Source organism: Lutjanus erythropterus, chromosome 24 (assembly GCF_056507025.1).
Source record: "Lutjanus erythropterus isolate fLutEry1 chromosome 24, fLutEry1.hap2, whole genome shotgun sequence".
NCBI classification, from domain to species: Eukaryota; Metazoa; Chordata; class Actinopteri; order Lutjaniformes; family Lutjanidae; genus Lutjanus; species Lutjanus erythropterus.
Window position 1 is genome coordinate 11925421 of NC_139340.1, and position 27014 is coordinate 11952434.

The 27014-nt window shown below is 40.7% G+C and overlaps 1 protein-coding gene across 3 annotated transcripts in view; it reads left to right on the forward strand.

Annotated features, from left to right (window-relative positions):
• zranb3 (zinc finger, RAN-binding domain containing 3) overlaps positions 1-27014 on the forward strand; it is a 95931-nt gene that overhangs the window by 62817 nt on the left and 6100 nt on the right. For all 3 annotated transcript variants that reach the window (XM_084713528.1, XM_084713530.1, XM_084713529.1), the window contains 5 exons: positions 4-158; positions 9901-10005; positions 14256-14398; positions 22400-22540; positions 26042-26200. In XM_084713528.1, coding sequence (XP_084569654.1) covers positions 4-158; positions 9901-10005; positions 14256-14398; positions 22400-22540; positions 26042-26200 — 703 coding nt within the window. The remainder of the gene's footprint in view (positions 1-3; positions 159-9900; positions 10006-14255; positions 14399-22399; positions 22541-26041; positions 26201-27014) is intronic.

A 27014-nucleotide genomic window follows, 5' to 3' on the forward strand; every position in this document is an offset into this window, starting at 1 on the left:
CAGACCACAGAGCAGCGCTGCGTCTGTCTTCTGCTGCTGATGCTAATGACGATGATGAGGGCAATGATGGAGATGACGCCAGCGCCGCCCGTCCCGTCTACCCGGGCCTGCAGTTCTGTGCCAGCCAGTACACAGACCGAATATATCTTTACTCCAAGGTACGGCAGCCTGTGTGAGCGTGTGATTGTGCATATTGGATAATGGTTAGACTCAGCTCATGAGGGGGGCCGGAGATGTTTTACTAATGTTTTTTTTTTTCCTCAGCGTTGTGAATAGATGGTGCAGTTACAGGATCTGTTGTAATGCCTTTACCTTAAATGTTATCCTTGTGTGTGTTATAGCCGAGAAAAGCAGACTGTGGTAACATCAAGATTACCAAGGCAAAAGGCAAAACTCCCTGATATGAGTTATAAACTGCAGTCCAAAGAATTATTCTGAATTACTCTGCGTGCACTAATTTGCAGCTGAAACATAATTCTAACCGGCTGGGAAGTCGATCTGCAACCATATTCCCTTTTCTTTAACCATCTTCTTTGTCTCTGCCTGTTCCCATCATTTATTGGAGTTAAACAGACAGTTAAAATGGCTGAATTCCATTTAGCTGCTTCACTTTCACTGCTGTGAAGCAGTCCTATCGTTGTTGGAGTGGTAATATTTTCCGTATTGACGTGTTCGACTGATTGTAGCCGCCTCTGTGTGCTCGTTCCTCGGTTTGGCCTGGTCTCACTGGAAAAAGTGCTCTTCACCTCCTTTTTATTACTAAGGTTAGTGCTAGCCAGGGAGCAGTCGTTAGCTGAGGAAGTTTCTACAGTGAAGTGTTTTTTCTTATGCTTCTGTGTTTGTTGTCCAATTTTTACTTGTCCTTTTAGAACATGTTTATGCACAGTTTCAATGTCCCTCTAAGCTACTTATAGAGTAAGTGCAAAGGTGGAGGACTGAATTTTACCTGAAGTACCATGTTTGGCTCTGTGGTGGGCTGTGATTAGCTGGCTCCATCACTGCAAAACAACACACAAAAAATAGAAAAACTTTAAGAGAGCCAGAATTGCACCTACAATTGTTTTGTACTTTAATTACACCTAACCTTCCTCCGCAACACTGCTGGTAGGCAAGCCTCGATTTTAGCCTCGCAATTGGCGTCTACTGGCTGTTTAAGAGGAGTAAGAAGTTAGTGTAGGTTTTATATAGGTTTGTTAAAATTATGGATCATCAAAACCATGTGATGTTCTTGAGCATACCACCATAAAAGAGTCCAGTTTTCCAGTCCGGCAGTATGCGAGATTACCTGTGAACGAGTTTCTGCACAGTTCTATCAGTCTCAAGGGCCTTCTGCTCCTCGTAACTGAGCTTCACTTGAATTCAGAAACACCATGTTTGGCTCTGTGGTGGGCCGTGATAAGCTGGCTGCGTCACTCCATAACAACACAGGGAAAAAAAAAATAGAAGAAAAAGAAACAGAGGCCATAGTTCTGTATTCTGAGTCATAGCAACAGTATGTGGGTAAAGCTCTGTGGTAAATTACTTTTTCCTGACAATTCGATTTGCACTTTGGCGACGTGTTTGACCTGCGGATGTCTGCACGCAAGGTTAATTAGTTATTTAGTTTAATTTCCCATCAATAACTCACGTCAACAAGTAGTTTCTTTGTACAGCATCAACACCCTTGCTTTTCTGTTAAATTACATTCCTGCATGAGGAGACGAACGGTCTTTAAAAAAGTATGTAGGCATTCCTGCATGGCCTTGCCCCTTTAGTATGAAACATTGCACAATGTCTGATATCATGTCACATTTGTGTACTGGTTATTACATTTCAGGCTGCAGCTATTTGAAGATGCTAAAGTGCAGACCCGTCTTGTGCAGCTTTAACTGTCAGGAAACAGGAACTCCTATTACTTTCTAAGCGTCTGATGTAATAATTTTGATTTCAGGTCTCTAGGCAATAAGAATAAGTAAAACTGAAAGGGCATGTAGAGTTTTGATACCCGCTCGATGTTTTGTTCCTTACCAGCTTGTTCTTGTCATATCGAGCTGCACAGTGAACAAAACACAATTAATTCCTTTTTTTTTTTTGAGCGGGAAGTCTCATTTAGATCAAGATCTCTTCATCAAGACAGAGCTGCAAACGAGAATACAAACAACAAAATAAGAGACGTGCAGTTCTTTCACGTATTGCCAATTAGCCAACAGGACAGATGTGAGAAAATACTTACAAACAACATTAAGAAAATCAAAGTTCAAGAAACATTTTCTGAACTAATGGTGATTGAAAGCGCTATAAATTATTCCAGTCACAAGTTGCATGGCAACAGAAACCAACTTTGCTGAATTTATGATTTGAAAAAGATGCTATGACATGTGGTTAGAGGTTTAGGACAGTATTAAGTATCATTACTGAATAACCTTCATGAGTGACACTAACCTTGATCCCCTCTGGTCTATTACCAGATGAATAAGACCCTTTTTGAGTCATTTCACTTTTTCTTTTCTCTGAGATTGATCGAGGCCGTGTGGTAAAAGGGGAAAGAAAAGCTCTTCAAATCCATTCATATTCTCTGGTTCAATACAAATTAAAGGTTTAGGAATTACCAAAGGATTACCAATACGATTTAACAAGGATCCGCCCATCTTCAAGGCTGCTTCCAACTTTTCTTTTTTCATCTGCTGTCCTCCTGTATTCATCAGCACTCGGGTTTTATTTAATACGTTTGATGCTGAAGTCTTTTATTTGTATATTAAGGAGCAGTCCACTAACTTTTACATATCAAGATCGGTTTACTTGTCACTGGATGTGCTACTCAGCCTGCGAAAAAACCTCTATAATATCTTTTACGGGCCTTGAGGAGCTTTGTCGAGTCTGAGAAAGGTGTAAAAGAAGTGAACATCCAAATGTGGTATGTAAATCACATAACAAATGTCTCATGTAAGCATCACATCAACCTACTCTTTTCAGGTTCTCTTCATCTAGGCGTCACAAACACAGGCATCCACTTAACCTCATTCTAACCAATATGCATCCACTCATATGTTTACCATACACTTCTTCACATGCCAGCTGGAAAACTGGAGATTAAAGAAGAGCAAGTCTCAATTAGTTTGTCATTGTGCCATCACTATACACAATCACAGTCACGTCCATATAGACAGCTACACTGCACCAGTTGAGCTGCTCCCCTTTATTAAGATTACAGACGTGTGTCAGTAATCAGTGTTGGTAGCTGTGATATCCACTTAGGACTGAGTGTTTTGATTTGTGTTTAAATGTTTAATATTGCCAGTGACAGTGACCAGAATTTAAGAGACAAAAGCTGAAATGGAACAAACCAAAAAAAAAAAATATTCTGGCTGCAGGATTTTAGCCTTGGGGCCCATTCACACCAGCCTTTCCAGGTTGATCTGAACCACAGTTACAGGTGTGAAACCACCCCCAGACCAAACAGCCGAACCCTGGGAGGTGGTCTCGGTCTGAATCTAATTGAACCGAGGTTCGGTTTGTTTCTTGTGTGAAAACATTCTTTTGGTTGGCTCAGACTTTGGTTGCAGTTACAGGAAGTTCTGGCAGGTTATCACCAGAAACGAAAAAAGGGAAAGGCGTAGGTATGTCATGAATAGTTGCGTCGCGTAATTTCAATGTGACACCAAAACTAACCGGATCAAATTTATATTGTCACAAAAACTTGAGGCTTGGTTCAGACTTTCAGGTGTGAAAGAGTCCAGTTTTTAAATTTATATCTCGTTTGTTTATGGAAGTGTAGTACTTAATAGTTCTGGTTTCTGTGTTCTTGACATACCCCGGTCTAACAATGTAAAATGGATTGCTCAAAGTATAAAACAGCACTCTGCTCGATGATTAACAACAATATGGGCTTCACAGCGGCAGTGCTGCAGACCGGCGTGTTACATCAGTCATAAATTTGTACATATCCTCTAACAAGCTCAAAGAGCTGACCAAGAGCCAGCAACAAACAACCAGTCATGTTATATTTTAAACAAACTGCAGACAGTCACTCGTAGGAGCCTTTCGTGTGAAGAAGACTTAACGTGTTTCATTCAGATAATCAAGTAAAATGTTCTTTCAGCTGCTTTTGTCATTGAGCTTTCCGGTGCTTCCTGCACCCCAGCAAGATAAACTATAGTTTAACCCCGGTCTGACTCTGATTACACTCCTGTGCATTCTTGGCACTCCTCATGAGGGCCACTTGCCAACAGACCTCCGTATTGATCGGATTGTGATACTTAACGCCCTTTTGTTTCATTCATGAGGGATCAGATTCCTTCCCCGCTAACGTAGATAAGAGACAAGAGGGTTTTACATAGAGAGGACCAAAGCGCTGAACTGAATCACCAATGGAATATTACCCCGACGGCAATAGACAAGTGTCATGTACGCGTGGCTGAGACGATAAGCCACGGAGATAAATGTCCCCCGCTGTCGTTTAAATGATAAACTGTAGGAATTTGGCTGGAAAGCTGTCACATCGGGATAATCCTGGACCAGGCGTAGAACACACACAGGGGGCCGCTCAGAGCACAATCAGAAGAAGATTTGTCACCGGGGTTTGAATGAGAAATATTGGGAGTATTAGGAATTTTATGTCCATTTTCTACACATCAAACACTTGTTTTATTCAAGGATTCAGTGTTCCTGCTCCGAGGCGGGTGGGTGGTTTGTTTCCTGTCAACACCCGGAGGAGCAGATGGGTGGGGTTTACCTCGTCCGGATGATTCAGACGTGCATTATGTTGTGCTAAACTTATTTAGAACTCCTGCGCTGTGACTCTGCATATTTTGTGACACTCATTATGTTGTCTGATGTGAGGAACATCACATCAATAAAAATTACACTAGAAAAATCCATAATCGTCAGAGACACATCTATAGATGTGACGCATTATCTGTGTTACATCTATAAAGATAAATATAAGGCATTTTTTACGTGCCTTGAACTGCATAATGTGTGAAAAATGTTGAATATCTCAAGAGGGGAGCGTTCCTTTTAGCTCAGAATGCATATTTAGCATGTTAGCATCTAGCGAGCTTGTCAGAGTGCTGGATTTTAAGAAGGTTGTGGATAGTTTTTGACAAAGTGGTGAGGAAGAGTGAGTTGTTTTATGGTTATGCAGCTCACATTTTTGCTGTGTGTTTATGGCTGTTTAATCAACTTTTGTCAGGCTCTCTGATCACTGATCAGGTTATCGGTTTTACGTGAGCTTTGAGTTTCAGTGACAGCTGATAGAAGAGCAGACTCACAGTAATACTAATTCAAATCAGTTCGAGCAGTTTAGTATGAATAAAGTTTTGCTTGTAATACTCTGAAGGCATCTAAGAATTTTTTTGCATAAGACATCTGGCTTACAGTATAATAAGTGGGAGAGTGTGTGTTTTCAGAGCAGTGGGCTTTCGGAGCAATTCCATTTTTTTTTCAGCATAACAAGCTGTCAGACAAATGAACTTTCAGTCCGATGGGACGTTCTTGGGTCTGTTGGGGTTTTGAAATCATGGGGGGTCGAACAGTGGCATTGTTTTCAGCGAGTTACTGTATTTCCAAATATTGGAAATGCATTTCTGTTCGCTATCGTGACATTGCAGTAGTGTCTTAATAAAAATTACTTGAAATGCACATATGCCTAAAATAAAACAGAAAATAAATTAACCTATTGGCTTTGAAAATTCTATGCGTATGTGTCATTTAAAAAAAATGTATAACTTGATTTTGGAATGAGGCCCTATTTTGCTCATGAGCTTGTTATTGTGGAGGATAGTACACCTCTTTTCAATCACATATAACAAGGCTCTCTTCATGCTTCATGCTGTTACAGCTCAACCCGCTCCACCATTCCCCTGACTCCCCATGATATTTATTTTACCATAATCCAAATAAACACATGGGCCCCTGTGCACTGAGGGTACAGCACAGAAAATAACTCCTTAATGTTGATTTGTATCTCCAAATCCATGTGTTGGCTGCCGGCAGGTATTAACCTTTAAACTTTATCCTTTCTCCTGTCTCCTGTCTCCGTCCACCATTTCCATGCCTGAAGTGGCTCTTAAAGCTGAATCCAGATTGTAGCTTTTACCTAATCTCACTGGTCAGCCTCTTTCTGGTTGTTTGGCACAGTCACTGTGGTTTGAGTGAAGTTAATACGGAGGGTAAGTGGCTTCTCAGGCTTCAAATTGGCAGTACTTAGTGCTAATGAAGCAGTAATAACTGGGAAAATGTTCTTTATTGTGGTTATTTTTTACAGTGATTATGCAGTTACCTCCTAACTGCGGCAGTATGATTACCCATAATCACAGTGAGGTATATTCTTGTGGGTATATGCAGGTTTTTTTTTTCATACTCTTCATAATCCTCATTATTTTTGTTACTAATGCATGCGTGCTGTCACAAGAGAAGCATTAGCTTCAAAGTGGTGTACATATATTAGAATAAAGGGGAGGAAACAAGAGAAATCACTAACGAGCTCCTTGGTTACCACAAGAATTACCATGACAACCAATAAAGAATAAAGTGCGGCCAGATTACAGAACTTGAATGTAATTGGATTCAAGTTCTGCGAGTTGGTCATTAAAAATCTGATTGCTTGGCTGAAAATACCTGTAGTTTAATACAAATCGAGCTGCAGTACACAATGAAACTAATTGCATGTAAATGTTGTGTTATAACTGGTTCTTTGGCTCCTAATTATAGAGTGGCAGCTCCATATAGGATGAAATAGCTTCCCATAGATGAGGTTGCCATTTTACATGTGAAAACAGTGACAGTGTGTTATTATCTTCTACATTTTTGCACAAATATCACTCATGTACGAGCAACAGATGTGCATTAGAAAACAAGACTGTAGGTGTTTAAACTATTTAGTATGCCAGAAAAAGATTTAGTCTGTCCCAATACATAGTGCAATATGCCAAAAATACCAGGATGTGCTACTGCACCTGGTCGCATTTTGCAGTATGCAAGTCACCCTGCTTTTTTTGGCTGTTCTGACCCATAATCTTCAACGCAGCAAAAGATGCATCACATTGATTGAGCTGCAGAGAGAGCACAGACAGATGACAGTGCATTAAAGCTGCACTCCAAATGGTGTACTTTTTATTTTCTTCAAACTTCGCACTCAAGACTGCAGTGCATGTGAGCAAGAAGGTGCCTTATTGTGTCCTTATTGTGTACATTCTGCATGCAACACTATGTACTTTGCAAGGGTAGCTGCAGGACGTACTAAAAGTAAAAAAAGAAAGGAATTGGAGCGCTGCAAGTTCACAATAAAAAATGCTGACATGGTGAAATTTAGCAGGCATAAGCTAAGTGATAGTCACATGACTATCGACTAATAGTTTTGCTTTTTTTCCTATAGATACATGAAGCTTAAACAGAGGGGGCGTGCTGCACACAAACCGATAGTTGTGGAGATATTTCAGTATATTAAGTCAAAATGTTTCAGCCAGGTTGCTAGCATGGCTAAAGGACTGCAAATACATGCATTAAAATGTACATTTGATGCTAACATTTGTGCAAACTCTTAAAGAAAAGACATGAAAGCAGGCAATATCTGAAGTTGTGATAAATATCCTTGAAAATAAGCAGTACAGTAAGCTGGAGTCAGGGTGTAAGGGGGCGTCCTTTCAAATTTCTTATGGTATCTGTACTTATAGGAAACAGTTCCACTGGAAATTCTATGACACAGTTGCATCAAACATTTTGATGCCTGAACATCACAGTTTCCTCAGCCTTGTGTCAAATAGCTCGAGGCAAACATGACCAGACATCAAAGACTTAAAGTCGGTCATAATAATCCAAGGGTGGGAACAGAAAACAATGAACCCAGTAGGATACAGGTCCTATTTGACTTTATCCTGCTGCTTCCCCGTAACATAGCATTAGCTCCTGCGATGTGAGAAAATAATATCAGCATTAGAAGGAATTCTTGTGTTGTATCTAATGAGAAAACAGAAGGACACCCACCTTCTCTGACACATTTGATAGCATCAGTGAGGTTTGCGATCCATCCCTCCTCCCAGGCTTGCATTTGAGTTATATAACTACAATATTACCCTGACATTTATTCTCGTCAGGCAGTGAAACAATAACTCTGCTGCATCGTCATTCACTTGGAAGTACACTGAGCGAGTGAACGTGCGTGGTTGTATTTGTTTGCTTTGGTTACACCGGTGACTCAGCAGCAAATCCCACGTCTCACCAACTGTTTGGGCAGGAAAACACGAGGAGCCAGTCAGGAACCTCCGAAGAACCATGAAGGGACGGTAGTGTAGCGTAGTGGTGCCACTATGCTCTGGACCTCCATTTGCTGCCTCAAAGAACCACTGAGTGTGTTTTATAGAGACCTCTCTCCGCTGTGTGAGTGAGAGTGAGAGTTTGTCAGCCAAAATGATTGACTAGTCTCAACCACATTAAATAAACTTGCAGTATTTGGAAGGTTTTTGGCATTTATGCTTTTTTTAAAAATTAGAATTAATCAAGAGCTTAGCAGATTCATTTTCTGTCCTTCAACTGATAATTTCAGCTCTACTAAGATTAAATACTTTAATTACTTGGTGCCATTATAGTCCCAGTGTGTAATTCATGTAAATCCTGGTTCAAATCATAAAATTATGTTCTTGATATGGTTAGAAAAATTTGTACTTTTTCTTACCTTTGTTGTAACAAATTAATTCTACAAGTACGTTTCAAGACGGTGCACTGTTAAAATGTAACCGCAATTTTAAAGGGTAAGTTCACCGAATCTGGTATCTAGTGTAAAATAGTGTAGTCCCTTTAGGTTACTGGCTTAAATGTTTATAAAAGGAGAAAGAGGGAAAAAAAGAGAAATACAAATAGTTTCATCTCCCCTGGTTGTGTGATATCTGTGCGGACACTTTCCTTACTTTCTACCAAAGAAAGAGTCCTCACAAAGAACGCTGACGGCGTGTTCTGTGGATTATCTAGAGTAACGGTGATACTTTTCTCAAAAGTTATGTTTTTGGTGAATTGTGCAAATGTTATTTTTCAATGCTGGGAACACCATGAATGGAATTCCATTTACCTCCATTGTAGCGGGGAGGCAGAAATCTCAGAGACAGATATCTCAAAGCCTCTGCAAATAAAACTACCTGCATGGTGAAATATCACTATTAATGTATTTGTCACAAACTGTAGTTCCTCCCATGAGGCTTCTGTTGCTGATGTATGATCATATAAGGAGCGATTTATAACATAGTTAGATTCATAATTAGTGATACATGATTAAACATGTGAATAAATCCTCATAGTGTGTTATAAAGCATTCATGTACCCATCATTCCCAGAAATTTAGCATTTTCCTGATTCCATTTCAACAGTTGCTCCCTATCCTCTCTTTAAAACTCATCCTCGGGCTGCCGAAGTGAGGATTGGCCCGCCTTAGTCCTTAAATCACCTGCGCCAGTTTAGATGTACCTCTGTGTAACAATATGAGATAACAGATTCAGGTTGTGATAATTTTCCATGATATAGTTTGTAAGGAGCTGAACAAAGCAGTTTTAGTTTGGCAAGCTACATATCAGTTAAGCTGTAGTTTACCTACTTTTCATTGTGATGTAGTTTGGCATAAAGTAGTTTCCCCCATTAATTAGCAAATGTGTGTCGGAGCAAACCCAGAGGCCAGACCTGGCCCACCAGAGGGTCCGGTCTGACCCACTGGATGACTTTGCAAGAGCGAAAATTACAAAGGAGTCATTAATTACAGTTTTTCAATAAAATGCACTGCTGTTCCTGATATTTATTGTTGAAATTGCACTTTTTTTTTCTGAAGACAAGCTGTTCATCATCTGCCTTTAGCTGTAGTAGCAGTAGTAGTTTGTGTTGCAGTGGTAGTAACAAATCTTTTTGCTTTGTCTTCTCCCTCTTTGTCTCCTCATCTGTTAGGACGGTACTCCGTTGAACTTGAGCTTCGTCCCTCTGGACATCAAGCTATCCAACTGGGACGACCTGCCCGAGGCCTTCAGCCGGCGCCGGGAAAATCGAACACAGGTCTGCCCTTCCCGCCAGGCTGTGTGCGTGTGTGCGTGCGTGCGTCTCCTGCGTGTGCTTTGATCTTCATGGATGTGTGTGGGTGTGCATGTGGATAGGAGTGTTTACGCGGAGGAGACGTTCCTACTTAATGTGTCATTACTGTAAAAATCACCTTAAAAGGGGATTTCCACTGGAGTTTACTTTCAGGTTGTAAAAAATGTGCCAATATTTCTTTTTTTCTGGTTGATTAGAAAGACAAGGCAGATTCAACCACATCACTTTACATGATTTCCAAGATGACGGAAACTTCTGCATAACTCAAGAGTGTAGTTGAAAGTTTTTCATCATGTAAGCCCATAGGCTGCTTTAAGGATGACCTTAATTTTAGACTAAGATAATTTAGTTTGATATGACAGTCAGCAGGGCTATCTCGCCAATTCCACTGACCCAATGAAGATGAGGCACAAGGCTGTGAGGGGGTTATTAAACAGATATCACATGTGTGTTACACTGCCATGTGAAACTAATGACACCACTGATCATGAGGAGGATGAGCAGCGGCGCGGCATCGGGAGCCCGACAGATAGGGGGAGCGCGGACGCCCACTTCCACCACTGCAGGGCTTGAAGGGGGAGGAGGGAGGATGATGGAGAGAGGAAATAAGAGAGGGGGCGGTTTGGGGGTTTGGGCAGCCAAGGAGACCGGCAAAAGAGAAAGTGCCGTTTTATGAGGGTCGTTAAAGGAGACGGATCATCGCCTCAAACGACCCCACACGCCAACCAGCTAATATTAAATCCTGCAATCTGCCGCGGCAGTAACGGGAGCTCCTGACAGACGCCCCACCTGTCACGTTGTTTATGTTGGTTTGTAAAACGAAGGCGTGAGCTGCATCCATCCTCTGACCCATCATTTATGCCCTGTTACACTCCAATTGTCCATCAAAATCAATACTAAGCAAGCAGTTTAATGTGGGCGGCAACACGGCTCGGACGTGGAGGCACTGGTGTGTAAACTCACCAACGCTCAGTACAGCCGATGAGAGGCTGTCCAAACAAAGCTTTTAAAAAGAATTTATGGGAATCTATTACCTATATTTTATGAAAATAGGGCCATCAAGGGGAATGAAACATAAATAAAGCATTTCCGAGAAGATGATTGTTAATTGAGAAGTTACAGAGTACATCGTCCTCCTCTTCATCCTGTTCTTAATGTCTCTTACAGGATAAAGCCGGCGTTGCTGGACACTGTGGTTTTTAGCAAACGTTACTCAAATGGGAGCAAATGCAGATTAATACACATTTGGTGCGTATTTCCTGCAGCAGGATGGTGTTATGTGATTGAGTTTAAACAAATTACAGCGTGTGTTCATAGACAAAAATATTCCGAAAAAGGCAGTATTCCCCATTAGCTGATTATTTGGTTAATGTCGATGAATATTCTACTAATATACCTGTTTGCATGCAGCTGTACATGTTCAGATTAATGTAATTATGTACGTCCTACAGCTTTTATTAGTTTTGGACAACAATGCAGGTCTATGGCACAGAAGAATTAGCTAAATCAGGCTTTGGATACTCACACAATACTTATTAGTCGGATGCGTTCACTGTTCTTTGGCTCTTTATTATTATCATTTTATTAACAAATACAGAATATCACCGGCCTTATCCTTTGAGAGAGAAGAGCACGATTAAGATACGACTTTGTCCAGCTTCACAGTCGTAAATCAAAGCCCTTCCAGGTCCACCCACACAATGTTTGATACTCACCTATTAACCCATCTGACCTTTGGTGAAGCTGGAAGCTGGAAGCACCAGCCCACTCTCCTCTCCTCAGTCACGTCTTCTGACATCAGATTCGACTCCTCGACCTTCGGCCAACCTTTGATGACCTCGAGAAAACAGTTACCATCTCAGGATATTTCTAAAGCTCGTCTGCTGTATTCATCTGCACCCGGCTGCCAGACAATCCAGTAAATAGCATGTAGAGCTGCGTTTCCTTGATCAGTCACTGTACTTTGACCCCTGATCTCCTCCCTGGCTAAATACAAACGTCAGCTGACTTCCAAGTGCTTCTAAACGAATATCAGCGTCTAACCTGCTACTCTAATCTCAAACAACAGCTGGGCAATAATTCAAAACTGCTAATTTGTATGAATTAATGATTTTGAGCAAACTATAATTAACCCCATAACAAGTAGCCCCCTTTGTGTGCACAATTCCAAATATGACAGCAGTAGTCAGTAATTTCTGGGGTGTTTTTGTTTCTTTTTTCAGTAGTTCTGAAAACAAAGAAAGGCCATAATCATGTAAAACTTATAGGTTAATGAATACTTAACAGACCTTTTTCGCTGCAGCCATTCTGACATGAAATAACAGTGTAAACACGCGTGTTACCAGCGATACTAATTAAGGTTCCATTCCATTCAGGTCAAACAGCGTCAGGGTGCCGCTATAGTGCATGTTGAGTCAATGGAAAGGTTCTGCTGCACTACATTGAGCATGACCTTAATAATTAGTATCACTGGTAACACCTGTGTTTATATTCTGTAAGTGAATATTAGCAGTTGAAAAGTAAACCACTGATATATTTTACTTTCTTATAATCTGCACCATTTTCCTGAGAAACAGTGTTTGAACTATAAACATAATCCCCCTAAATTGTCGTTTATGACCCTCTAGAAGTGTGTGGTTGTGTCTGTCTGCCTTTATTTCCTTATTTTCTCATGGTTTCTGGTTTCACAATTATGCGTTCACTTGCTCAAATTACTGCAGCCCCTCTTTGTTTCCATAGATAATCTGCACTATGCAGGAGACAAGAGGAGAGAAGCAAGACAGGCCAGAATTTAAACATTATTGTCGCTGTCACAATACAGCGCGCGTCTTAGTCACCGGGGATGTTCGTAGTTACTGTTCCTGAATCTGGTTACCGTCACGGTCCTGTTCTCTTCTGAAAGGTTAAATTAAAAACAGCCAGTTGTATGGAACCAAATGTACAGAGACGCAAACATGGTAAAATGTCAGGCTTTTTTCATCTTTTAAATGTGTTCTTTGCTCACACGGGTTTTAAGAAGCCCATTTGTAACTTGCACACCTGTGATCTATAAATCTCAACTTAAAATTGTCAGCATCTGCCCAATTTGTTCCCTTTATATAATGCTATTACAAATAAGGGTTTAGTCGGTTATTGCCATCCACCGAAAGAGAAAAGCAAACTTTTTGGAAATAGAGATCACGACGAGACCGTAGCCAGGTAATGTACATTATTTGGAGGAAGAAAGAGTAGGTTGACAAACAACGCCGCTGTGTCGCCGCTGCATGAACCCTCCTGACATAACCAGCAGGAAAACGGCACACGTCAAGTCTAGACTTTGCTTAGAAGTAAGATCATTTCCTCGTCAACTCGAGCAAGTCCAGTCACAGACATTTCCCCGTCAGAGTAAGGTTTTATTTTATTATGTGATTATTTTATGTGATCGTGTAAAGATATTCTATATTGTGTTATTTAGTGATGTCAATATGCTTATTAATATAATTATAATGATTTTATCCATATCATTAATCTCAAGTCAAGCCTGAGCCAAGTCGTTTCATTTTGTTGCGAGGTGTTTCTTTTCCCGTTTCTCTTGTGTTTTACCTGTTTTTGATCTGCTGCTGTTTAACATTTGTTTTTAATGAATAGAAAGTAATACAGTATTTCTGTCAAATCCTCCACAATTCAGCTGCTTGAACATCAACAAAGCAAGTCTGGGTATGAAAACTCTTTGTATAATGCATTTTGAGTTTTATCTTCACACAAATAATCCTTTTGTGAGAGTTGATATCACCCATGAAGAAAAAAAAAACACTCCTCCAGTGAAATATACGTAGGTAAATTGCCCATTAGGCCTTGGTGCTTGGTGTGCTATTTGTTATTTTGCCAGCGGATTTTCTTTGAATCCTTGACTTGGCTGAAAGCATATACAGCTCTCTCTTGGTTTGATGGGTTTTATTCAGCTATCTTGAAAACTGTCTCCTTGTGTGTATCGGTGTGTATGTGTGCTCTGCAGGTTTGGATTGTTTGTTTTCAGCTCAAGTGTTTGTTTTTTTTTGTCAAAATTGAAAAACTAAAAAATTGTTTTGCTCTTAAAGAGGCTCCAATATCCAGACTATCAACTTGTGTTGAAGATGAAGGCTCCAGCGGTTTCGGTTTCATCTTGAAATTGAATATGAAGTGAGGTGTCGTGTCCCCCTCTCCCCCCCCCCCCCCCCCCCCCCCCCCCCCCGCAGGTACTGAGGTTCGTTCAGGAGTGGAGCAGCCTGGCAGCCATGAAGCAGAAACTGCTCCGACGCAGCAGCCTCCTCTGCCACAGCCCCGTCGCTGGTTTACAGCAGCTGGCCGCCACCCAGCGCCCGCACTCGAGCACCAACAGGTCAGATTCCTACTGGAAATGTGTTCTTGAAGGAAACACGCCACTTTGACTTTCAAAAACCTCACTGTGATTAAACGTACAAGTAGTAATTGGCCTTTCATTTCAGCAATTTGTCAATCACACCTTAGCAACAGTAGCTAATCAGGGCAGGCCTGTCAAGCTTATTGAAAAGGTATACATGGTATTGTAATGAGAGTGGTACTCACTGTTTAAAGATTTTGGAGGCTGGTGATTGTTTCAGCCTTCCTAAAACCAAAAATACAAACCCAAACCTTATGATTTAAACATTGTGCTCCAATGCACCAGTTCCCAGCCCGGGGGTCCCGAACCTACTCAGGGTCAAAAAGCTTCACGGAAGGTCGCGAGGCCTTTTTGACTTTAAGGATTGTAATAAAACTTTAAAAAATGTGTATACTGTAGGCCTATATATCAGCATTTCATCCATTTCTATTTCAGGTTTAGATTATTATTTAAGATATAAATCTCACACGTCCTTCATTAGAAAAGTAAAAAAGGAGGGAGGGAGAAGCAAAAAAGCAGCCTGAAAAATATCTACAATTGTTGAAATAATCTTAATACATACAGAGAGTTGTATGAGAAGTTCCTAAAAATATCAGGAAACCTTTATCTCTGATGCGACATTCGCAGAAAATAATCTGCTGAGTTAATTGTACAGTTCATCAGTTGCAGCATTACCTCCAGTGCAAAGGAGCATATCCTTTGTTGCCTACATTAATTTGTGGGGTTACGTTACATTTTAAATGAGCCCTGTTCACAACTATTACATCCACTATGTAGGCCACAAAGGGTTAAATAACAGTCCGATATATTTTTCTTATGATATTTTAGGAGTTTTTTTTTTTTTAGACAACAGAATTGATTGTTGCAGGCTAGAAATTAAAGCCTTTTTTTTTTTTTTCTAAATATTCACTATTCGCACAGGACTAGTATTACCTGGGGACCTCTGGTCTATTTGTAATAATTGCAGAGGTCGTCTGTGATCTTAATCCTGTGCAAATCTGCCATGTCTGTAAGTCGTAGTGTAAAAAAATCCACCACAAAATACCACTGTTTTTTTGTCCAACACAGAAGTAATTTTCCTACATCTGTTTTCTGTTGTCAGACAACTGAACAAGTATGAAATTTAGTCAGGAAGTGGGAGGCAAATGTGTATTTATATTTGTAACACATGCAGGAAGTGGGCAAAACAATTCCAGGCTATATTATTAACGTGGCTGCTAAAGGACAGACACTCCGCTTCTGAATCTTTGATGTTAAGCATAGTCTTTAGATCATATCCGGAGGACAGTGTCAGTAATTTACAGTACAATACAGACTTTGCTTATCCAGTGCAAATGTGCCACACAAATTTCTAAATCAGATGAGGTTCCTTGGTCATTCTAGTTCAATGTAAATGTGAAAATTCTGAAGAGTAAATCATCCTGTTATTGTAAATAAATCTGGAACAAGGGAAGATATGTTTTTCCCTGTAAGCTGATCAGTGAGATATAATGTGACCTAGCGCCCCCGTCGTGCCAGTTACTGAACATTTTAAAATGGTGGAAATCGTGAGATGCATTAGTTCCCAACGTTATGTCAGAAACCAAGAAGCAACGTGGGAGATTTCACAGAAAACGAGCAGATTTGTAAATACTGACTGCCCCGGGCGTCATGGAAGGCTGAATAGTATTTGTGTGTGCGTGCATGTGTGTGTGTGGGTGTATCAAAGGATGTCAGCTGAGGCAAAAGAGAGGATGGGATGATCGCTGTGTATGTGTACATGTGTGTTTTTTGACAAACAAGCATTGTTGCTGGCACACTAATTACAGCTGGCGTAGATAGAGGCAGGGAGAGTTTGCCAATTACAGGGTAGAGTCTTGTGTGTGCGTGCGTGTGTGTGTGTGCGTGGAAGTGAGAGAGAGTGTTTCTCAACCAGGGAACGTGTTTGGGTGCATGAACCTAATCAAGGTGTGAGTAGGAGGCAATTGGCCCGGCTTGATTTGATACCTGTTTGATTTATTCACTAATCAGAACCAATCAAGCTCCAGCTTCGGCTCAGCGGGGCGACCGCGGCTCACCTTCCCAGCACTGAGACGCTCAGTTTTCAACTACTTCAAACTTAATGCACTTTGCCTGGGTTTCCAACACTGCGAATATTTCCGTCATAAGCCACTCATGGTGATTTATAGTTATTTTAGAAGAGTTAAGAGGATTTAAATCCCGTTTGCATCCTGCCTAAGTATGCTTTATTGCTAAAATGACTGCCAACACTGGCTATAAGTGGTGTTTTGCTTCTATAATACGCCATTCTTATAAAATAAGAATATACACTTTTTTTTCTGGTGTTAATGCATACTTATTTCCTCCATATTGGTAGCTAATCAGTTTGGTTGCTAAGAAACAGCAGGCAAAGTCAATTTTATTGTCAATGCGACAGTATGTACAGGACATCTGTGCAATCATTCAAGTACTCAAACAATGACAACGGTTAAAAAATACAAGGAGAGGGAAAACAAAATACTAAAAAAGTCACAGAATACTAGAAAAGTACTAAGAATTTAAGTATTTGCAGTTTAAGCAGAGGAGTCGGGACAATAACAAGGCAACGATAAAAAAAACATAAACTGGAAGGATAACAAGGAACAAATAAAGAACTGCAATGCATGATAATAGAGTAAATACAATAAATAGTTCAAATATATTCTAATACAGGTGAGGATTATTTTAATGTAACTGGAGAAAGATATGTTTACATACACTGTATTCACTGAAAAATCAATGGAAGATATGATTTTCCTAGATTGAAAATGAGAAAAACAAAACAATCACATCGGATAGCACAACTCCATACTGTAATGTGTGGATAAAATTGCGTTTTTTAACATCCGTATAATAACATTAATTCTGAAATCATATACAATAATAGACATACAGTATCTAAAAAGATGGGAAACTGATAGTAACCAGAACGTTTATGAATATGCAGAGTGCTTTTTGACATCATGTCCTTATTGCAGCTCACATCAGAGTGGAAACTGAAGCAGCAGACACAGAGATGCACTTTAGCCACTACAACACCCCCTGAAAAACATTTGGTCCTACACTTCCCATTATGCAACTTGATAGAGTCTTTCATTGGACACTTCCTGCCTTATAATCACCCACATCTTTCAGAGTCTACTCCTCCAGCTTGCAACACGGGCTTTCTGTTTTAAATTTGAAGTCTCAAGATGAAAACTGAGAGAAGACAGGGTTATTTATTTTTTCAGACTTGACAAAATTCCTCCACAGCCACAGGAAGACATTACACAACTGTTTTCACAGGCTGAACTAGTGCTCTGAACTTCATGTGTAAAATCAATAGTAGAGTGCCACTTGAAAGTAATAATCCCTGTCCATTCACATCATATTATGTAGTTTAATTGTTAGTGGCAGAGTCCACCTTTCCCGCGCAGGATTCAAGTGGCTACAGGCGTCACCAAATCAAAGACAAAAGGGAAATTTCACCACTTTTCATGTTGATGTCATTGAGTTAAGGAAGAATTACAGGCAATTGCAGCTTGGATTTCTAGTCTCCACCTCTGGGTAAATTAGTATTTTTGTCACACAACTCTACCTTTTGGCCATCACAGTAATAGCTATAGGTTAGGGTGGCAATACACAGCAACAACGAAGCTTGTGTGCAATGCATCCTGGTACATGTAGGCACTGCAAACACAGCGCTATGAGCAGGGGAGCTCAGCTTTCTCGGTTGGTATAGCACATTGCTGAAACGCATAAAATGCAAGAACGTTTTTGCATTCTTATCTCAAATTTCTCTCACTTTTTTCGTACGTAAGGCTCATATGAACACATCAGATTCAACGAACACTCCTAACCTCAGATAACTGTGTAAATTATCCACCTGTGTGTATCTGAGTGCACATGCATGAGACTTGTAAATTAGCATAATTAACACCCCAAAACCACAGGCAGCTCCGCTTCCTGCCCCATATGTCGGGAGGTGTTCATTCGTGAAAATGGCATCGAAGAACAAACAGAAGAACTTTATGAGTTTGGAGTTTCGCGCGTTGGTTTCATAAGAAAAATCTGTCATTTTAATACCGTCACTGAAATACTGACTGTCACTAAAATAAAGAGGTCATGTCTTGATATGAAAATGACTTCAAAGCAAGGGGCAAAAGATGATCGTAAGGAGGAGAGGGTCGATGGGAAGTTTCCATCACAGAGAGAGAATAAGTGAGGATGTTGCCATGAACAGGAAATTCATAACCCACCTGCATGTGAAGACATACAGCCAATACACCTGATAGCAGGTATCAAAACATCATTAAATTAATGATGATAGGCTTCACATGGAAATTTACAATTATATTATAATGTAGAATTTAATCAAACAGGATAATGACGACAGTATAATTTATTTTTCAAACTTAAAATGACTTTAGACTGAAATATACAGTTATTAGTGAAAAACTTCAGTTTGGATAACAGCAGACTAACTGCACGTGACCCTATGACAGGTCTGGACCACTCGTAACTTGTGTTCGTATCTGAAAGAAAATTCAAATCCCTTCGTACGAGTCGTTCCTGCATGATGAACATTGAATAGACTGGTACAGTAGCAGCCGTGTCTCGCTGAGGCTTTGGAGGATAGGAGCAATCAATCAAAGCAGCTTCAGCTGGGCCAGACTGGAGCATTAGCTTGTTAGTTTGATTTCACACAGCTGAGCAGGGTCTGGCCCCGGAGCTGAACCGCAGGCTGGCCTGGGAGGAGCCAGGCTGCTGTCTGCAGCTCTGCGGCTCTGCAGGTACGCTGTCAGCAACCCGCTGCCACCACGGGCCTGCAACAGCACTCCCGCCGCTGTGCTTCAAATGGCTACCAGCAGAAAACCGTGTCCACATAATCCAAGGAAAACACACAGCAGACTGCTGTGAGAGCTGCTGCAACCTCCATACATGTTTACATTTACTGTAGCTGTCAAAGCTACAGAAAGTTATCTTCAAGGCATAGTTTGGCATTTTTTGAAATACACACATTCGCTTTCTTGCTGGGCATTAGAGGAAAAATTGACACCACTGTCATGCCTGTACACTACATATGAAGCTACCACCGGCAGCCAACCAGTTACCAAGCAACCAGCGAAGACTTTAGGAAGTTACTGCTCCCGGCCAAGAAATAATCCGTTACTTAACCCCCTGTTCAACCGTGAATTGCCATTTCTACACTTCGGTTTTTGTGCAGATTAAAGGACCAGTGTGTAGGATTCAGTGGCATATAGCTGTGAGCTTGCAGATTACTCATACTTCGTGTCACTCTTCCCTTCCAAGCGCGGAGGAGAACCGACGGTGGCCATGAAAGTGGCGCGAAACACATATCTAGAGCCAGTGCTCATTACTGTCTGTTCTGGGTTACTGTAGAAACATGGCGCTACATCATGGTGGATTCTGGAAGAGGGCCTGTGCCTTCTGTAAATATAAATGGCCTGCAGGAATGTGTTTGTATGATGCATGATATGAACATTAAAGGGCCACCACCTGTATAAACATTGCTCCATAGCACTACTAGTGGTCAAGAAATGTAACACAAAAGGCAGGAGCAGCAGTCACCTTAGTGTACAGAATGACTGTCCAAGCACCTAAGTGCATAAAAACATGCAAACAGACACACATCCACCATCTCCCAGAAGCGCTGTTGGACTCCAGTTTAGTGTTAGGTATATCGTTTCATCCAGCCTCTGTGCTGGGACCGTTTGAAGCAAAGGAAGCTCATGTGTTTGATGGAGACTTACCTTCTTCCTCATCTCCCCTCAGCTTCCACAGAAACTTCTCCTCTTTGATGTGTCTCCCTCCTCCACTTTCTGCCTCCTGTCATCCATCTTTCCTTTATTTTTTTTTTTCTTTCCATCTCCCTCCCAAAGGAAGTATTCTGTCCAGATGGAGGTGGTGGAAATGCATAAAAATGTCCCTGCATAGCCCGCGGGGCCGTGCAGAAATACTAAAAGCGTAGTTTAACAGTGGCAAAACCTTCCTGTTTAAATAGTAAGGTGTTTCATGGAGGTTAGTATTTCATTTGCAATCAGGAAAGGAGCACAGTCAGCATAGAAACACATCATGCAACCATTCAAATAGAATTAAATAACCCATTAAAATCTTCATTTCTTTTGTATGAGAGGACTACATTATGCCTTTGTTAGTCAGTTCACTGAGGAAGTATAGGCGGTGAATACCCCTGTGGACTATATATATTTTGGCTGAAACGTCAAACGTTTAGGAAGATGTAAAATGCTTTCAACATTTAAAAAGGCAAAACAGTTCTACATATAACCACAGACAGGTTTTATCCATCTGTTACTGTGTAGTTAGTTAAATAGAGTTTTTTTTTTTTTTTTTTTTACGTCTTATAAGTCTAGGAGCTGTTCCAATTATTGATTTGATTTCAAAGGTAGCAGCGCTACAGCTTGTCTGCCAGCAATAAAGTTTCATTAGACAAGTTCAAAATAGTTCAAGAATTGACGGAGCTGTCAGAACAAATGTTTTTTAAAATACAGCAAACTACGTAACAATTAGTTGTTGCTTGTTAATTGATTGTAAAACAGCAACACTTCGAAACGGCTTCCTACCGTCTCCCCATCTATTTTTTCTAACCTCGCCATTGTTTTTTAAAGCTGCCAATTTGCTTGTCACTTCTTTAAAGCCATTGTTCATCATCTGCTCCCTTCATAATTCACAGGTGCTGCTTCACTCGCAGTATATATGTTTGTTATATTGTCCAAACAGCTGATTGTTGATTTGTTTCACTAATTGCTATAAAAGCAATCAGTTTCTCTCTAGTCAATAACAACAGAAACCTGGGTTGGGAACAAAGATGCTCGATCACCCTGACTAAATGTGAACAAAAAAAATTAAAAAACATTAGCTGATTTACTTAAAGACTTATTTAGATGATCCTTTTTTTCACAGTGAAAAAACGCTTCCTCCTCTGCAGTTCAACCTGTTGTTTTGCAGTGTCTCACATTAGCAGCACTAGCAGCAGTAGCCTCTTCTCCTCGCAGGTTAATGTCAACATGCACGCCCTGATTACACGTTGCTCCGACACTTCCCAGAGTGTCTTTGAGCAAGACACTGAATCTACGCTCACGGCAGGACTGGTGTTGAGTTGCTGAGTCCGGCCTCTGACCTCCCTGTAGTGGAAGGAAGAGAAAGGATAATTGCTCTATGGGGACCATTACAGTGTTGTATCATCTCTCTGCTGAAAGCTTTAATGTTACCTGGGGACGTTTGGTGATTGGTCACTTTTCTCTCAAGACCACAGCAATTTTCTTTCACCCAGAACAAACAAGTCGGTGATGTTTTTCCCCCCCTCCCTGACTCCTTTTCACCTGTATTTTGTGTCAACTCTGACATCCTGGGGTCATTTTAATCCTGACCAGATTGACATGTAGTGTTTCTTGCAATTTTCGACTTGCACACCTAGCATCTGTATTACAAGGGCCATAAAATCCAGTGGCGGTGCAGATGGATTAGATTAGATGATTGACGATCCCTGTGGGGAAATTAGATTGCTGCCGCAGCAATAGTAATAGGATTCAGCAGGGGAAGAGGACAAACAGAATATAAGCACACAAATAGGATCGAAAATAAATGAAAGTAAGGATTTGTGCATTTAAGCACAGTTTGGTGCCAAGAAAAATATGAACGCGCATCTGGCATTGCACTGAGGCAGTTTGTAGAGTTTGCCAGGTCTGTGGGAGACGGTGTGTGTTACACTGATGTGGGTGAGTCCCAGGATTACCGCAGTCTCGACCAGATGACTAAGATTACAGATATGCATGAGCAACATCAAATTTCAAATATTACCTGCTACTAATGCTGTCCAGAGAGAGTTTCTTGCACCTACGCCCCCATGCTCTACATGTGAATCAGCTCTCTTCATCAAGCTCTCTGGTTATATAACAAATCCTCCAGTCCTTCACAGCCTCTGTTATCCCATTTTCGCAGGTATCTCAGTAAAGACGAGGTGGCCCAGGCCTCCCTGAGCAAGGCCCAGCAGGAGGGAGGCAGCGTCCGACTGGTCACCAAGGAAAACTTCTTCTCCAAGAGGAGGTCCGCCGCTTCGCTAACACCACCTGCTTTAGAGAGGTAGGCTAAAAGGACGGATATGTGGGTGGATGTTCAGGGCAGGAGAGGTCAAGCTGTCCTCAGGTCTCGAAAAGTCTTAAATAATATCTTCCAGGCTCAGAGTTTTACACAACAGATCACTAGACAATCTTAAATATTAAAATCAGCTCTGGATGTAGCTGATGTGTGTTTGCTATAAACTCTGTTTATGTGTTTGGTTTATTACAAGTATTTACATTCAATAAATCATGTCCAGTCCTTGTTTGTGGTTTTTAAAGATGAGGTTTCATGGTCTGTGCATGAAGGTGGTTTGTGTCATCACGTGGCTTCCTCTTTGGGATTTGGTGTATTTTCATTTTCCTTCCCTCAGCTGTCTCCATGGAGATCTGTATTTGCCTTGTGGGAGAGGCACAAAGGCCCGCTGAGTGTGTTAGTACAGTAAATATAGACCATAATACAATCTACTGGGTGAGATGCAACGGCCAGCTCACCCCAGGAGGGAGTATTGCCATGGCAACCTGCAGCAAACACACACTTTTTTTCTCACATGTACGCAGCAACTGGTGTTACATACAAAATGCCTGTGGTAGTCCATGAAGTGTCTTGAAGATGCCGCCCAGGATTTGTGCTTTTGTACCAGATCCGCCAACACATTTTTTCCTGGGTTTCTCCCGTATTTCAAGGCCGTCTCCCGTTTTGTTGTATTTCTCAGAAAACTCACGTAATTAGCATTGCCCTCAAAATCTATTGTGAATAATTCTTATACATGGATCCATTAGTCTGTGAAACACAATCTACACACACAATCCACACACGACATACAGTATTATCCGTCTCCTCCTGTATTTTCAAACCTAAATTCTGGCAGCTTTGCACAGCTTGAGGAATTACACAAGTATCTCTGAAATTAAAAAAGCAAAGACATTTCTGTCTAACTAGCATGTTAATAAAATCATTTTATAATGTAACAAAATTTTCAATGGCAAAAAAATAGGTTGTTATATTGAGTATTATTTTTTTATGTAGAAAGAAATAAAATACACATTTACCAACATTTAGCATTTAGCTAGTCTATCTATCTATCTATCTATCTATCTATCTATCTATGTGAATCTGTTTCTACTGTCTCCAGTCCAGTGCAAGTGTCTGTCACTTCAAACCTTTAATGGTGATGACAAACCAGGTGTTGTTTGCCGGCTACACCGCTTACACTCAATTAAAGGAATAGTTTGCCATTTTGTGAAATACCAGTATTCAGCTTGGCATAAAGACTGAAAGAAGGGAGAAACAGCTAGCCTTTTTTTTTTTTTTTTTTTTACCAAACCCCTTTTTATCATTCAACCAACAAGTTAGCAAATTATAAATTATAACATTAAAGTTGAGGCGCTCTGGATTTTTCCACTGTCTGCTGTGGTCGCTTCACTGTCCACAGGAAGAAACAAATTAAAAATTGCAAAACAGATTCAGCCTCCTGATTAAGAGTGAGCGAGCGCCCCACGGATTGACAGCTGGACTCGGCGGCGTCAGATCTTCCTCCTCTCTCGTGCCTTTGGTTTCCTTTGTTATGAGGCATCAGAGATCAGCTCGGCGGTAAACATTAGCAGGCTGTGTGCCGTTTGCTGAAGGCATGTTGCGTGATTTCTGGGGTTTGAAGTATGACTTTTCTGAGAGTTACCTCATGCTGCAGTGCAGAGCTGCCAACATGCTTGCCTGCTTTGTGCATATATGAATTTAAATTGCTTTGAAGCTATATGTGAAGTATATACTGTATAATTATTAATTAAGGTATGTTAATAATGTTATTGCAACAGAAATGCATTATTTAATATGTTTGAATTCTTTGATTTGATTACAGTTTTCTATTTAATGCATTTAAAGCATTTAGAGCTACTAGCAAACATGTATTTCTGGGTTAATTTCTTATTCAAAAAGTACCGTGTTTTCACCATACTCAGTTTGGGCACGCCAGTAAAAAGTCTATTTCTGTCTCTCTTTCATCCACTAGATGTTGCTGGCACAGCATTTGTCTCTTGGTACTTCCAATTTTTGGTATCTTCTCAACTTTGAAGCAGCAAGGTTCCTTTTTTAGAGGGTTTTTTTCTTCTCCATTTCAATGATTAAATCTCTCTCTGTAGTGCTGTGTCTCTCTGGCTCTTTGTTCCTCTCTCTGTCTGTCTGAATTGTAAACCATGGGGAAAGAGAATTTAGTCCATCTGTCCCCTCCAACGTGGCTCGAGCACCCTGCTGGGACAACATGGCAAGTGCCCAAAACTGGCTGTCCTCTGCCAAAAGGACAGGCGTGCACATACACATTGTTGAAATGTTCTGCAGATACATCACCGTCATGTATATACACACACAGTATGTAGACGTTTCACACACACACCAGCCATATGTCCATCAACTCTGCATCTGCAGCTCAAAAAGCAAGCAGAGACATTTTGTATTGAATGAATATATATTGAAATGGGTTTGCTGTTGTGTCGATGTTGAAAAGGTTTAGCTCTCCCCTGAATGTGGCTGTTGATGGTTCGCAGATTGATGTCGATCTTGATGGTCAAGGTAACTTCTCTTTGAAGTTCAGCGCACAAAGGGCTAAAAATCTGCCACAGACATGCTGCTTCAATCAAAAAGATGTACAGAATAGATTGCATACACAGACAGAATGGACTTATTGAGTGGCATTAGCTGCATTTTATCTGACTTTGAAAATACACCTAAAAACTGCATTAGCCAACCATAGATCTGCCAAGTTTTTATTTCATCATGCGTAGAGTCATATTTACACATTGCATGGCTTAGTATACTTTATATTGAAGGTTGGCATGTACACTGGACAGAACTATCATAAATCCCAACAGAGATGGAGATTTTATAGATTTATTTTCACTAGAAACGGCTTATATTAGAAACAGGAGTTTGTCTAAATTTTGCTATTTCACAAGTGTATTTTATTCAGTGTCTCCTTGATATTTACCAGTTAACTTGATAGTTCTGGAAAATGTACATTTCCACACACTAATACTATCGGTGCAGTCATGCCATGCCTTGTTTACTCTGTTCTACTCCAGCGGTGTATTATTTCACTTTGTTAAGAAGGGGGGATTTACAAAAGCTTGAAGCAGCAGATTATTTTAGCTCTGCCCTTCTGTGCTGTGATTGCCTCGACACGTATCCTCTCTAACAAATGGTTAATAACAGGAAAGGGTTCTTAAACCTAACCAAGTAGTTTTGTTGCTGACACCAAAACTTACATAGTTTCCCCTGTTTTATATAACCTGTTCAGTTCTTCAACTTCACCTACAGTACAACTGAAAATATCTTTCACTGACCCAGAGGATGTAGATTCAAAGTATTTCTGAGATATTGGGTCAGGGAACCAACATTTTTATACTGTAATCCTTTAACCAGTGACATCTCTTTTGTCTCTGAGTATAAAGGTAAGAGCGAGCAGCAAAGGGATGAACTCTGTACCCCTGAGTAGATAATAGCAGATTTCTGTCTCTATCTGTGTCTCTGCAGGCAGGACAAGGGCTCCTGTAAGACAGTGGAGGAGCAGCCATCATCAGAGTCAGGCTATCTGCAGGCAGTGGACAGTGACGGTGTCCCTCTGTGTCTGTCCTGCCAGCAGTCCTGCACTACCACCGGTGGAGCCTGGGACACTCGATTCTGCAGCCACAGGTAGTGACACTAAATATACTGCATACATGGAGCTACTAAAACTTAACATACACACAAATTATCACAATGTGGAAAGTCTGAGGGATAAATTGGACATTTCCACGTCTCCAAAATGTTGTGTAAAGTGTGGAGCAGGTTTGTGTCAAATAGCAGATGCATGTAAATCTTAGCATTCCCTGCTTGGAGCACCAGATTGGTGGGGTTTACTGCAATGGGACAATCCAGGCAGTCTTTGGTAGGATGTCAATCAAAGAAAAGCATATTAAATTAACTTTCAAATGGTTTGCTTAAACTTTACAGTACTGATCGTCTTCTGTGCCAAAGCCCACCCATCTGGCTCCTAAAAATTCAATTATATGCTGAGCTTTAAGAGTTTTTGTGCAAAACAAACTCAAAATGACACAGTATAATGTTGACCTCACACTGTTGCTTTACTGGCTTTGCATTGTAGACAGAATGCTGTTTTTCTGATGATTAAAATAGATTGTTGTTCCCAGATTAGACTTCACTGTGAATATTTGAAATTCAAAATGGTGCTTCAGTCTCCGCAATGTCTTGGCGTCCCTGAGCAGGATGCTTTATCCTCACATGGTCGTTCTGCAAATGGCCGTCAACTAAATTCTTTTAACTGAAAAAATGTCTGTGCATCCCTTTAGTCTTAGTCCCCATTTAAAGTAGAAATTCAATTTCCTCAAGTGGTTTTCAAGGACCAACTTGAAGTCACTCAGTCAAGGTGAGATACTTCTCTGTACCTGGATGTTATCATGTCCTTTCAACAGAATCATAACCACAGAAGAAAAAAAGACGATAACGA